Source organism: Hemitrygon akajei, chromosome 27, assembly GCF_048418815.1.
Source record: "Hemitrygon akajei chromosome 27, sHemAka1.3, whole genome shotgun sequence".
NCBI classification, from domain to species: domain Eukaryota; kingdom Metazoa; phylum Chordata; class Chondrichthyes; order Myliobatiformes; family Dasyatidae; genus Hemitrygon; species Hemitrygon akajei.
The window spans coordinates 38,573,367-38,587,531 of NC_133150.1; the positions used below are offsets into that span (position 1 = coordinate 38,573,367).

Genomic DNA, 14,165 nt, shown 5'->3' on the forward strand with positions numbered 1-14,165 from the left:
TACCCACATTAGGACACCATTAATTTACCATACTGACATTCACTCTTAAGAATGGTGCTTCCATTGACAAGAAATTGGCTGGTATCAAATGCCATCAGAACCATGGCGATTCAATGCCAAAGGCATACACATTTATTAATCCATGGTTAGACTATGCCTCACATTTGATAAACCAATGCTGTTCTCATTCTGGGTTGTTCAACCGTACTTTAAAACCTGCGTGGAAATGAAGGGATTTGACTGTTTCTTTGAGATCTACACTAAGCCGCCACTTAATTAGGTAATACAAATATCCAGTCAGCCAATCATGTGGCAGCAGTTCAAAGCACAAAAGCATGCACACAGTCAAGATTAAACATAAAAATGGGGAAGGAATATGATCTAAGTGACTTTGACCATGGACTGATTGTTGGTACCAGATAGGGTGGTTTGAGTATCTCAGAAAATGACCTCCTGGAATTTTCACGCACAAGTCTCTTGAGTTTACTGAGAACGGTGTGAAACAAAGAAAAAACATCCAGCTCTGTGGGCAAAAACGTCTTGTTAATGATAGAGATCAGAAGAGAATGGCCAGACTGGTTCAAGCTAACAGGAAGGCGGCAGTAATTCAAATAACCAAGCTTTACAACTGTGTGTAGAAGATCACGCCAGGTTCTACGAGTCTACCTAATAAAATGACCACAGAGTATTTTACCCATTTTTGCCAGGCAGAGCTAGTCATCACAGCAAGCTGTACAAGTTGAACAATAGTCTCTTTATTACAAAGAAATTATTACATTTTGGTGTCTGCACAAGTCATAAATAGAATCACCCACTACTCTGGATGTACATTTGAAATAATAAAAAGTACCAGATAAAGTCAAAAGGCAGAAACATCAGAAACACAAGACAGACTCCCAACAGCTTTTAAAACAATTTATCAGCTTGAATCCAAACCATAATTGGACTAAAACGAACAATATTTACAAAGTTTCACAAGAGATCAATCGCATTGCTTCTGCAGAATACTGATGAGAGAGGCTGCTTTAGGAAAGCAACTTACATATTTACAGGATTGGAACTGCTCTAGAACACAAAGTTGCATTTGTACATAGATGCATGCTTCAGTGTTGTGAAATATCTGTGGTGTTTTTTTGAAAAGCTTTCGTTCCTTCCCTTCATGTTATTCCATCAAGCAGGGACTCCATCATATTGAGGTACAGGAGCTGACAAAGATCACCAAGCAGAGTGGCCTTCAGGGAGGACAAGTAGGCCATTTATTTCTCTGGTATTTTTGGCAGTCAAAGAACTCTGCTCAGGTGTGACAGATCCAATCAGCCCTGAATTTTAAGTGTTCTGCAGCATCAAGTGCTTTTAGATTGGTCTTCTGTTCCTAGCCCATGTTAACAGGGCAGTTCCTGCTGCCCTCTGAGTTGCAGAATTACTTCTGGTGTACAAAGATCCTGATTACACACACAGTGCTCTGATAACGCACAAATATATGCTTATGGGTGTATACTTAAAGTCCGCCATCAAAACCTTAAGGCACTACAAACATACCCAGCTTGGAAGCAATTCCCTGAACTTTTGCTTTATGAGTTTCACCTTTTTGATTAAAACCACACTGGATGTGTCCCATTTTTCCTTGAAAATCTCTCCAAAGTTTAAGTTGCAAAGGAGCAGTTTTTTTTTTAAAAAAGTTCTTCTAACCCACTCCATCGTAATGACTAGAAAATCAGATTCCAACCAAATCGATGAATCGTGAGAGTAGATAGCTGGGTTTTACAATATCACGAGCTGCAAATAACAGGTGGAGTGGCTAAAAGCTAGCATACACTGGAGTTACTTCATCGTCTCTTGTTGCTAGCAATACCAAAATCCTTTACTGACAGCACTATGGATTCATCTCCTTGACATGGTACACAGTGCAGAATAGTTTTGAACCTATAAGAATACACAAGCACATCCAGCCCTTCTTCACAAACCAGCCAAACTATGGACTACGTGTTTTTGATGCCCTGACTTCAAAATTAGACTTCCCTTTCCATCTCAAGTCAAACCTCTGATTGCAACCTCTGTTGTTATTTGCCTGTTATTTTAACACACTATTTTAATGTACTATTAGTGTTTCATTCCACCGCCCCTCCAACGGTAGTTATAATCACAGCCTTGATACCATACACAAAGATATAAGAAGTCACCTTCAGATGGATCATAACTGTTGTCTTCAAATACCTGTAGGCTGAGTCTGGAGAGTCCCACAACTCACACAAAAATATGCTGGACTTGAATATACAATGAAACTGATAAGAGGAGGGAAAAGTTATGAGGAAATTGTGGGGGTTAAAGTCCATCCATGTTACAATGACAAAATAACATGATAGTTACAGACAGAGCTTCCGAAAACCGAAACATTCTTCAAACTATGTAACTTGATAGTTGTCAAATGTCCCAGTTACACACAGTACACAGACAACTTGCAATGATACACATCCTGGGCTGAGAATAGACTACTCCTCAAAAAAAATCCAGCTTGGGAATCACGAAATTTCAATTTCTGTGTAGTCATACCCTTTAATACAATAAACAGACAAATCATTTATCTCAAGCCCACACCACGTGGAGCTTTTTGCAATTGAATAAACAAAAGTCTTTTTTTTAATATTAGGAAAGGGCAGACAAGTGGGTTGGCTCACAACCTTCTGAGAGGCCAGGGGTGACTCCACACAATCATAACGTTCCTATGATCTGGATAAAACAGATCAAGTCCAGGGAAAGACAAGCATCATACAGAATTTAAGACTGTGGAACTTCCCTTCTGTTTTGGACACGGACTTCTCAACAAAGCAGTTTCTAGGTAGAAAAGCATCTCCAGAAAGGTTGCATCACCGAGATTCCTTCAAATTGTTAGAATCAGAACTTAGGAAGATGTTACTTCTCTTTTCGTACTTGGGGTCAGAAGAAAGTGTAGACAGTAGTTGTGAGGTCATAACTGAATAACTTGGTCGTAGTATCGGTATGTTTAAAACAGACCTGGCTTTTCTCTGCACACAATATGCAGACAGTACTATATATATATATATATAGTGTATATATATATACACACACACAGTCTTAAAAATAGACATTCTAGTCAAATACAAAACTCTAGACCAGTTTCTTATCATCCAGAAAATTCCAGAAGCAGTTCAAATTGGTTTGAGCAGGTCCAGAAAAATACCCAACCCATTTCAGCTGTCAATCATCTCAGACAGCTCAAGCAACAGGTCATCTTCATCTTTTCCAGGATCCAGATCGATTTCTGCCTCAAGTTTATCATCTGAGAATTCTTTCATCAGTTCTTCAAAGTCATCCTCAGCCACCGCAGATCTGGATGTAGCAGAACTTAGCCTCCGAACCTTGGCAGACAGTCGGGGAGGGGAGAAAGCTGCTACTCCGGTCAGCAACGTGTTCGTTGGCTTGTTCTGCTCATCAGGGTGAAGCCTGAAAGGCAAGGAATAAAGTCAATTGTAATCATTCTTTTGGCTGAAAATGCTTTGAATACTTAAAGATTAAAAAATTTTAAAGACTAGGTTTATTTGTTACATGTCCAATTAAATATACAGTGGTACATCACACTAAATTAGTGAGAATTGTGCTGGGCAAATGTCGCTATGCTTCCAGTGCCAACAAAGCATGTCCACACTCACTAACTCTAACTGTGTCTTTGGAATATGGGAGGACAATGTACACACTGCTTACGGGCAGTACCTGGAATCGAACCCTGACCCTACAGCAAGCACTATAATAATGTTACACTAACCTCTATTTATGCCAATTCTGTTACTGTTATTTACTGCAACACAACCCAGTCGAGGAAAGCTCTCCACCCAGACGCTAAATACCATCACACAACAGTAAACACAGTGACGCACACTACCAGCATACTCTATTGCCTCCAAGATTCATGTATGTTTGCTGGGATGCAGTGCTTGAAACTGAATGCACTGCATTAGACTGCGTCCATGCACAATCCTGCCGAATCGAATTCCTCCCATATCCCTTTGTGCTTGAGACAAAGAGCAATGCTGCCGGCCTTTAAATATGCCTGTACCTGCGCACTATTTTTGGGATTTGTTTGCTCTGATATCCAATTTTTGCTGGTGCTTCACTTGCACCTGCTCACCTAAACCATTTATTTCACCATCATTTCTGCATTCTTCTAAATAAACTGTGAAGTGGATTACCTCGCAGCCTCTCACCTTGTTAACTTTCTGCTCTCAGTGTTTAACTCACAGTTACCCTTTTCTGAGTGTCTTTAATTCCAGTCTACCCCAAGCTACCCGAGAACGGAGTGGCTTGTCAGATATTTTTAGGACTACAAGACTTGAAGGAAAAAACATTCCGTCTGGGATAATACCATTGAGATCTTACCTTTCCTTGGATCTCTCTGAAACTTCCGAAGGTGTTTTATCTTCCTCCTGGAGAGGCGATGGCCCAGACTGGGGAAAAATATATATTTAGAATATTATAAACACGAGATTCTACAGACTCTGCAGATCCAGAGCAATAAGCAGTTGAAATTTGGTGCCAAGACCATTCATCTGGACACTCATTAGGAAAATATTATAAGGTGCACATTTCACAATCCTTGCAGAAAGAACAATCTAAGAAATCTGAAGACAATGCTGGAATGTTGTTGAGAGTATAGATAAGAGGAGCACCTGGAACTCAAAATATGGTACAAATGTAATGTGATGGCAATGATATTTGCCAATATAGCAAGCAGATCCATCTTCCTCCTGGGCTACAGCATGAGGATTTACTTTGTTATGTCTACTAGATGTGGATATTACAAGTTTACTAACACTGAAAAAAAATTCTCTCATTTCTCAAGATGCACATGGTGATGGAAGTTTTAGATTTTAAATAATTTAAAAAAAAATTCAACCAGTGTTCCAAAGATCTACAACCTGATTATACACCCTTATTTTCTGATTGAGGGTGTCATGGGGAAAACCAGTACTCCCAAATAATCTGCCTTCATCAACTGCTTTGGTGCTCCTGGTGAAGACACAGGAGCAGAATTAGACATTCAGGCCATCAAGCCTGCTCCATCATTCAATCATGGCTGATTTATTTTTCATCTCAAATTCATTCTCTTGTCTGCTCCCTTTGATGCCTTTACTGATCAAGAACCTACTAAGTGCCACTTTAAATATGCACTCACAGTGCTGTTAGGTAGCTAGTTCTAGGATTTAAACCTAGTGCCATGAAGGAATGGTCATATATTTCCAAGCCAGGATATGTAATTTGAAGGGGTTGTGCCTGCTATCTTTTTAATTCATGGTGGCAGAGATCATAGATTTGGAAGGTGCTGTTAGAATGGCAAGTAAATGCAGTGCGTTTTACTAGGATACACATTGCACAAAATACCAGGGACAAAGGTTAGCTGTGGACAAGTCTCCCAATCCTTCCCTGGTCTCCCGAAGCTGACTACCTCTCTAAAGAAGTGTATTGGAGGAGATAAAAGGGCAGAATTTTCCACCGTCATGTCATAGATCCAACCATCAGCTGCACTTAGATTTAAAGTGCATTTTGCACTAGGACATGATATTTTAAGCTGACAGAAGCCATATGCCTGATAGTTTTTTTTTGATAATTATAAAGCCCCTTTCAAGCCAAGTTAATAACCATTATTTTTGAGATCATTCCACAGGAAACATGGTTGAAACAATAGAGGTCCTTACAGTAATAATCTTCTCATCAGCTGGCGGCTGCTTCATCTGATCAGTGGTTACGGAGTTGAGGGGTTTCACTGCCATAACAGTTGAAGGGTTGTTGTCAGGGGATTTGCGTTTCTGGCCAATCCTCACAGGACAAGAGTTCTTCACTATTGACGGTTTCACATTTAATTTGGGTTTCACTGTGAGAGAGATAATGAGACATTAGAGAATCAGAAAAAAGCCTGATACAACCTAATCAAATTACATGCACGACAGGTCTATCCAATAACAGTGGCTCATTGTAAACAGTTGCAATATACAGTGAAAAATCATGTAAAAACAGATGCCTGAAATGTAAAACAGAAAATGTTGGAAATATTTAGCAGTTCAAGGAACATCGGTGAAATCAATACGTTTCAGATTTAAAGCCCTCAGGCAGAAGAGAATATAAAGACATGTCTTTGACCTGAAATGTTAATTCTGTATTTACCACAGAAGTGACCCAATTTGGTGAGTATTTCCAGCGTTTTTTAATTTGCAATAAATATTGCTCAATGCAATATGCTATTATATATTAAAATCAATAAATCTTTGAAACCTTAATATCAGAAGGTAATTTATGAACCCTATTAAAAAGGACCAGCAACCAGCTCCAAAGAGGTTAAGATATAGGAGAATTAGCCATTTGGCCCATCGAGTCTTCACCACCATTTTGTCATCGCTGACCCATTTCCTCTCAGCCCCATTGTCCGGCTTTCTCCCCGTATCCCTTCATGCCTTGACTGATCAAGAATCTATTAACCTCTGCCATCAACAAATCCAATGACTTCACCTCCACAGCCATATATGGCAATGCATTTCACAGATTCACCACTTTATTGCTAAAGAAACTACTCATCTCCATTCTGAATGGACATCCCTCTATTCTGAAGCTATGCCCACTGGTCTTAAGACTCCCCACCATAGTAAACATCCTCTCCATAGCCACTCTATCGATGTCTTTCACCATTCAATAGGTTTCAATGAGGACCACCCCACTCCCCCCATTCTTCTGAATTCCAGAGAGTAGCACAGAGATTCATCCAGGCTCTTGCTTTACTATTCTCCCTTTGCATTCTTGTGTCAGCTGGATTCTCCTCAAACCCAGGCACCTGCCAACCTGTCAATCCAAGATCAAAATGAAATGACAAATAAAAAAGTGGAACAAAAAAAAGAAAATTGAATCTTGAATCAGGTTTTGGGAAGAGAGAGGAAAGAGAAGACAGAAACTAAATAAAAATAAAAGAGAGTACTGAATAAAATAAACCGATTATAACTGAGAGTAAGAAATAGGGAGAGGTACCTGAAGGAAAGGGGAATTTTCTTTTAAAAACAGGAACCCAAAACTATTGTTGGCATTTTACATGCTAGACTGGATCAACAAATAGATGCAACCTAAAAAATATTCTTTAAATAAGTAGTCTCTTCAGTTGCATCAGCAGTATTGCACTTGAATCAACCATACGAAGCGCATTAAAATAAAAATCCAAAAGGAAAAATAGTGCAATGACTGACAGATTATGGAGCATTTATAAATAAATAGACAATGTTTCTAATGTTGACCAAAAAAAAAAGCAACAAGCTGAGGTCTAGGAAAATTTCAATTCAGCAAGCACTTAAAGAGAAATTAATATGTAGAATTTATGTAATTGAGTAAGAAGGAAGCTAGATCTGCACAGATGTAAAAAGATTAACAGTGAGAGATACAGCAGATAACCAGGACCTTCTGCCCAGGAGGCAGGAAAGTTGTTTCCACCGATAGGTGATACTATAACGGGGATATAGCCTCAAGATTCGGGGGAGTAGATTTAGGACGGAGATGAGGAGGAACTGCTTTTCCTCACAGAATGGTGAACCTGTGGAATTCTCTGCCTAATGAAGCAGTGGAGGCTACCTCAGTAAATATATTTAAAACAAGGTTGGATAGATTTTTGCATAGGAGGGGAATTAAGGGTTACGGGGAAAAGGCAGGTAGGTGGAGATGACTCCATGGATGAATGGTGGAGCTGGCTCAACTTGCCAGATGGCGTACTCCTGCTCTTATTTCTTATGTAACGACCACTCACCAACCATTTACACGAATCCTATACAAGTCCACTTATTTTATGCTTCCCACATTGTTTTTTTTTTAATTTACTGAGATGCAGCATGGAATAGGCCCTCCAGCTCCTGATTTAACCCTAGCCTAATCACAGAACAACTTACAATGACCAATTAACCTACTGACTGGTACGTCTTTGGAAAGTGGGGGGAAACTGGAGCACCAGGAGGAAACCCATGTGGTCATGGGGAGAACATACGAACTCCTAGCAGGCGGCATTGGGAATTGAACCCAAGTCACTGGTACTGTAAAACACTGTGCTAACCACTACGCTACCATGCCACCCCAAACAGCTTCCCTCGGATTCCATTGCTACCTATAAACTAACAACAATTTATCATGGTCAATTAACCTAGCAACTAACTTTGGGATGTGCAAAAAAATGGATGAAACCCATATGGTCACCAAGAATGTGCAAACTCCACACAGACAGCTCCCAAGGTCTTGAGTGGCCCCAAGTCTCCAGTGCTGTGTGTCCCAGACATTTAAATAACTACTTCAATTCCCCAGCTTCCATATGAAGATGTGAACAATGGACCAAAACTCCAGCTGCTAATTCAGTAAGTTAACCACACCACCACCTCACACAAATAAATGAGACAGAAGAAATATTGGGGAATAAGACACTGTGCAAAAACTGAACGTGTTTTGCACAAAAGATTCTGCAGATGCTGGAAACCTTGAACAAATCTTGACCACATTTTGCATCCGTTGTCACAGTAAACACAAACCTCTCAGAAAATGGGGAATACGAGTGAAGAGAGATTGAAGAGTTGGAAAAGTGTTTTGGCAAAACGAACTGGAGAAACTCAAGGGGAAGAAAACCAAAAAAGATCTGATGAATTCCCTCCCACGATTTAAACAGAGGCAATTATGGAGATAACTATTTTCATTGGTAGCCATCTTCTAAAATTACGCTGAAAAAGAATGGTTTCTCCAAATCAGATCAGAAGGAAATTTAACTTTAGTATTTGAAGAGGGAGGAAGGGAGAAAACCAGAAGATCAGTCAGCCTATAAGCAAGGAAAACAGCACTTTCGCTTTCTTTGCAAAGGGGTGGCTTTAAAATGAGAGAAGTTTTGTTTTAGCTGCACAGGGCTTTACCTGGCATATTGAGCAGTTTTGGTTCCCCTACCCCAAAAAAGATAGTAACACTGGAGGCAGTACAAAGAAAAAACACCAGACTAATTCCCGGGATGAAAGGGCTGTCCTACCAAAAGAGACTGCATAATTTGGGTCCACATTCTAGATTTTAGAAGAACAAGGAGGGAACGTGCAAAATCACACACGGGCTTGACAGCGTAGATCTGGGGATGTTTTCACCAGTGGGAGAATGTCGAAAAAAGGGACATAATCATGCGATAAGGGCGTAATCATTTAAAACTGAGTATGTGGAAATTTCTTTTCTCAGTATGTGGTGAATCTCTGGAATTCTCTCTCTGCCCTGAAGGTTGGTGGCAGCTACTTCACTAGAAGTAGAGATAGATAAATACTTCATAGACAAAGAAGAGGGATATGGAGAAATGGCACAGAATGTCCACTAATGATTAACAAATATCTTGTGTTCACAACCAGAAAGATTACAGATGCGCACGCCTAACACCCACTTCCATCCCAAGGACTGCTTCATGAGAGATGCCAAATCTGCCAGCAATGCTCAAAAGATGTGCATGTCAGTCCATGCTGCATACACGTCCGCATTGATCGCTTATCTTAAAAAAAAGGGCAGTACAGCGTGAAGGAGAAACAGCTGCACACACTTTATGGTTCAGGAAATAAATGATAAATATTAGTATAATATTATTTTAACTCAAAAATTATTGTGCATCAGATCTGCCAACTTCAAACGGTCTCTAGAGCAGTTTTGAAATACATAGGTGAACATCCAGATGTAACTGCGACTGTAATCCTAGGACAAATACCTTTCAAAGCAAGTGCAGGTTCTGCTGTTTCAGATTTGGCAACAATCAAGTTTTCTTCCTTTTTAACAGCCAGCTGTTCAACTTCAAGGAAGTTGTTTGGTTTCAAATCCAGCGAAGCAGTCGGCTGTTCGTTCTTCTCTACAACCGGAATCTCACTGTCCATTTTGTCTGCAGTCACCTCTGTTCCTGGCGCTTGACAATGCTGTTTCTCCTTCTCCTGTTGTTGTCTAAGGCGTTTTTCCTTCAGTATTTCTTCAAAGCTTTTAACTTGCACATTCTGCAATCTTGAAGCTTCCTTTCTAGTTTCAAGCTACACAGTGATAGAATTTCATTAAAAATGTAGCAGAAAACAGACCCTTTTGTCATAACATATTTATTCTGATCCATTTTTAGCTTCTTCCTGTCCTTATTTCCACAGCTTATAACTTCCCTTTAAACACATCAATGCTGCAATGCCAGCTGTTCCCTGTGACAGCAATTTCTACTTTTTTGGCATTGTGAAATTTCTTTTAAATTTTCTATTGACAAGCTTATACCGATAACGACCCCTAATTTTACCATTTTTAAGAACAGATTCCATTTACCTCTTAATTGCTATAATTTTGCAGTTCCAATAATATCCTTGTAAATATTTTCTCGCATCCTTAAAATGATTATTTACACTTGTATATGATATAGCAATTAGAATTGGACAGTGTACTACAAACACACTCTTTACAAGATGCAGCACAAGGCAGTGAAACCTCGTTATAATTCTACTTTGGAAACAAATTCAATATTGTTTAGCTTTACTTAAAAAAGCATTGTGATACTGGTTATTGTGATTTGTTCTCCTTGGCCCTTTTGTCCCTCAACACTTTGACCTTTAGTTGCCAACTACAGAGATGAGAATAAAGATCACTGTAACAACCTACAATTCACTATTTGTTTTAGTCCACTCTCAAAAAGCTTCATTTGCATTTTCTAACTGCCTCCAGCACAGTATACACATTTTTTTCTACAGAGTAGAATTAACTCAGTACCTAAGAATGTGGATTGCTTTTAACATAATATGTTACTGCTTTTCTTCCAACAATTTCAGTCAAATTGTAAAACAATCCCTGCAGAAAAATACAACTTGATCTTATGCGGAAGAAAATTTAAAGCATTATTACCGATTAGGGAGCCATTTCTGCCATGACAGCAGTACTGTCTGTTCTTGGTAAATTGCCAACTAACTAAGCATACCTAGCTATAAGTAACTGACTCCCATGCTTGCTTGTACTTTGAGGATGTGGGAACTTGTTTTACTCTGAACTCATTGTTCCGTAATCTGCCCTAACAAGGCAGGCAGAATAACTTTTAAGCTATATGTACACGACGCTGGAAGAACTCAGCAGGTCAGGCAGCATCCGTGAAAAAAGAGTAGCCAACGTTTCGGGCTGAGACCATTTATCAGGAATGGGGGGGGGGGGGGGGGGGGGAGAGAGGAGGGAGGGCCGAAGCCCAGTAATAGAGATAGGGGAGGAGGAAGAGCTAGAGGCGCCAGGTGGAGAACCAATCAGAGGAAGGATAAAGGGGGGGGGGAGGGGGATAAGCATGAAAGAACTGTAGAGGTAAAGGAGCAGAAAGTTGAAAGGGGAGAGAGGCAGAGAGGGACCTAGGATAGGGGAAGGGGGAGGGGGAGGGAATTACCGGAAATTTGAGAATTCAATGTTCATACCACCAGGCTGGAGGCTACCCAGACGGTAGATGAGGTGTTGCTCCTCCAACCTGAGTTTGGCCTCAACATGGCAGTAGAGGAGGCCATGTATGGAAATATCTAGATGGGAATGAGAGGCAGAGTTGAAGTGGGTGGCAACCGGGAGGTCCTGTCTATTGTGACGGACGGAGCGGAGGTGCTCGACGAAGCGGTCCCCCAATCTGCGTCAGGTCTCGCCGATGTAGAGGAGGCCGCACCGAGAGCATTGGATGAAATAGACAACTCCAGCAGACTCGCAGGTGAAGTGTTGCCTCACCTGGAAGGACTGTCTGGGGCCCGGAATGGTGGTAAGGGGGGAGGTGTGGGGACAGGTGTAGCATTTGCGCTTACAGGGATAAGTGCTGGGTGGGAGTTCTGTTGATGCTTCGGGTTATCCCCTAGAACATGCTGTGAAACTTCTCTATTTGTGTGAGAAAGTGCTTTTTGTCACGTATATTTTGACTATAAATATGAGTGGTAATCTTTTATAGACAATAGGTGCAGAAGTAGACCATTCGGCCCTTCGAGCCTGCACCGCCATTTTGAGATCATGGCTGATCAATTACTATCAATACCCGGTTCCTGCCTTGTCCCCATATCCCTAAGATACCTATCTAGCTCCTTCTTGAAAGCAAATCCAGAGAATTGGCCTCCACTACCTTCCGAGGCAGTGCATTCCAGACCCCCACAACTCTCTGGGAGAAGAAGTTTTTCCTTAACTCTGTCCTAAATGACCTACCCCTTATTCTCAAACCATGCCCTCTGGTACTGAACTCTCCCAGCATCTGGAACATATTTCCTGCCTCTATCTTGTCCAATCCCTTAATAATCTTATATGTTTCAATCAGATCCCCTCTCAATCTCCTTAATTCCAGCGTGTACAAGCCCAGTCTCTCTAACCTCTCTGCGTAAGACAGTCCAGACATCCCAGGAATTAACCTCGTGAATCTACGCCGCACTTCCTCTACAGCCAGGATGTCCTTCCTTAACCCTGGAGACCAAAACTGTACACAATACTCCAGGTGTGGTCTCACCAGGGCTCTGTACAAATGCAAGAGGATTTCCTTGCTCTTGTACTCAATTCCCTTTGTAATAAAGGCCAACATTCCATTGGCCTTCTTCACTGCCTGCTGCACTTGCTCATTCACCTTCAGTGACTGATGAACAAGGACTCCTAGATCTCTTTGTATTTCTCCCTTACCCAACTCTACACCGTTCAGATAATAATCTGCCTTCCTGTTCTTACTCCCAAAGTGGATAACCTCACACTTATTCACATTAAACGCCATCTGCCAAGTATCTGCCCACTCACCCAGCCTATCCAAGTCACCCTGAATTCTCCTAACATCCTCATCACATGTCACACTGCCACCCAGCTTAGTATCATCAGCAAATTTGCTGATGTTATTTTCTATGCCTTCATCCAAATCGTTAACGTAAATGGTAAACAGCTGTGGTCCCAATACCGAGCCCTGTGGCACCCCACTAGTCACCACCTGCCATTCCGAGAAACACCCATTCACCGCTACCCTTTGCTTTCTATCTGCCAACCAGTTTTCTATCCATGTCAATGCCTTCCCCCCGATGCCCTGAGCTTTGATTTTACCCACCAATCTTCTATGTGGGACCTTATCAAATGCCTTCTGAAAATCGAGGTACACTACATCCACTGGATCTCCCCCGTCTAACTTTCTGGTTACATCCTCGAAAAACTCCAACAGATTAGTCAAGCATGATTTACCCTTGGTAAATCCATGCTGGCTCGGCCCAATCCTATCACTGCTATCTAGATATGCCACTATTTCATCCTTAATAATGGACTCTAGCATCTTCCCCACCACCGATGTCAGGCTGACAGGTCGATAGTTCTCTGTTTTCTCCCTCCCTCCTTTCTTAAAAAGTGGGATAACATTAGCCATTCTCCAATCCTCAGGGACTGATCCTGAATCTAAGGAACATTGGAAAATGATTACCAATGCATCCGCAATTTCCAGGGCCACCTCCTTTAGTACCCTAGGGTGCAGACCACCTGGACTTGGGGATTTGTCAGCCTTCAGTCCCATCAGTCTTCTCATCACCATTTCCTTCCGAATGTCAATCTGTTTCATTTCCTCTGTTACCCTATGTCCTTGGCCCATCCATACATCTGGGAGATTGCTTGTGTCTTCCTTAGTAAAAACAGATCTAAAGTACTCATTAAATTCTTCTGCCATTTCTCTGTTTCCCATAACAATTTCACCCAATTCATTCTTCAAGGGCCCAACATTGTTCTTAACTATCTTCTTTCTCTTCACATACCTAAAAAAGCTTTTGCTATCTTCCTTTATATTCCTGGCTAGCTTGCGTTTGTACCTCATTTTTTCTCCCCGTATTGTCTTTTTAGTTAAGTTCTGTTGTTCCTTAAACACTTCCCAATCATCTGTCCTTCCACTCACCTTAGCTCTGTCATATTTCCTTTTTTTTTTTAAAAATGCTATGCAATCTCTGACTTCCTTTGTCAACCACTGTGGCCCCTTTCCCCCCTTTGAATCCTTCCTTCTCTGGGGGATGAACTGATTTTGCACCTTGTGCATTATTCCCAAGAATACCTGCCATTGCTGCTCCACTGTCTTTTCTGCTAGGCTATCCGTCGAGTCAACTTTGGCCAGCTCCTCCCTCATGGCTCCATAGTTTCCCCTGTTCATCTGTAACACTGACACC

At 41.1% G+C, this 14,165-nt stretch overlaps 1 protein-coding gene across 3 annotated transcripts in view; it reads right to left on the bottom strand.

Annotated features, from left to right (window-relative positions):
• Positions 1 to 733: 733 nt before the first annotated feature.
• The window catches only part of zc3h11a (zinc finger CCCH-type containing 11A), a 35,832-nt gene continuing 22,400 nt past the window's right edge, over positions 734 to 14,165 (bottom strand). For all 3 annotated transcript variants that reach the window (XM_073030692.1, XM_073030693.1, XM_073030694.1), the window contains 4 exons: positions 9,746 to 10,055; positions 5,709 to 5,884; positions 4,393 to 4,460; positions 734 to 3,462 (listed from right to left, as the gene is read on the bottom strand). In XM_073030692.1, coding sequence (XP_072886793.1) covers positions 3,210 to 3,462; positions 4,393 to 4,460; positions 5,709 to 5,884; positions 9,746 to 10,055 — 807 coding nt within the window. In that variant the 3' untranslated portion in view covers positions 734 to 3,209. The remainder of the gene's footprint in view (positions 3,463 to 4,392; positions 4,461 to 5,708; positions 5,885 to 9,745; positions 10,056 to 14,165) is intronic.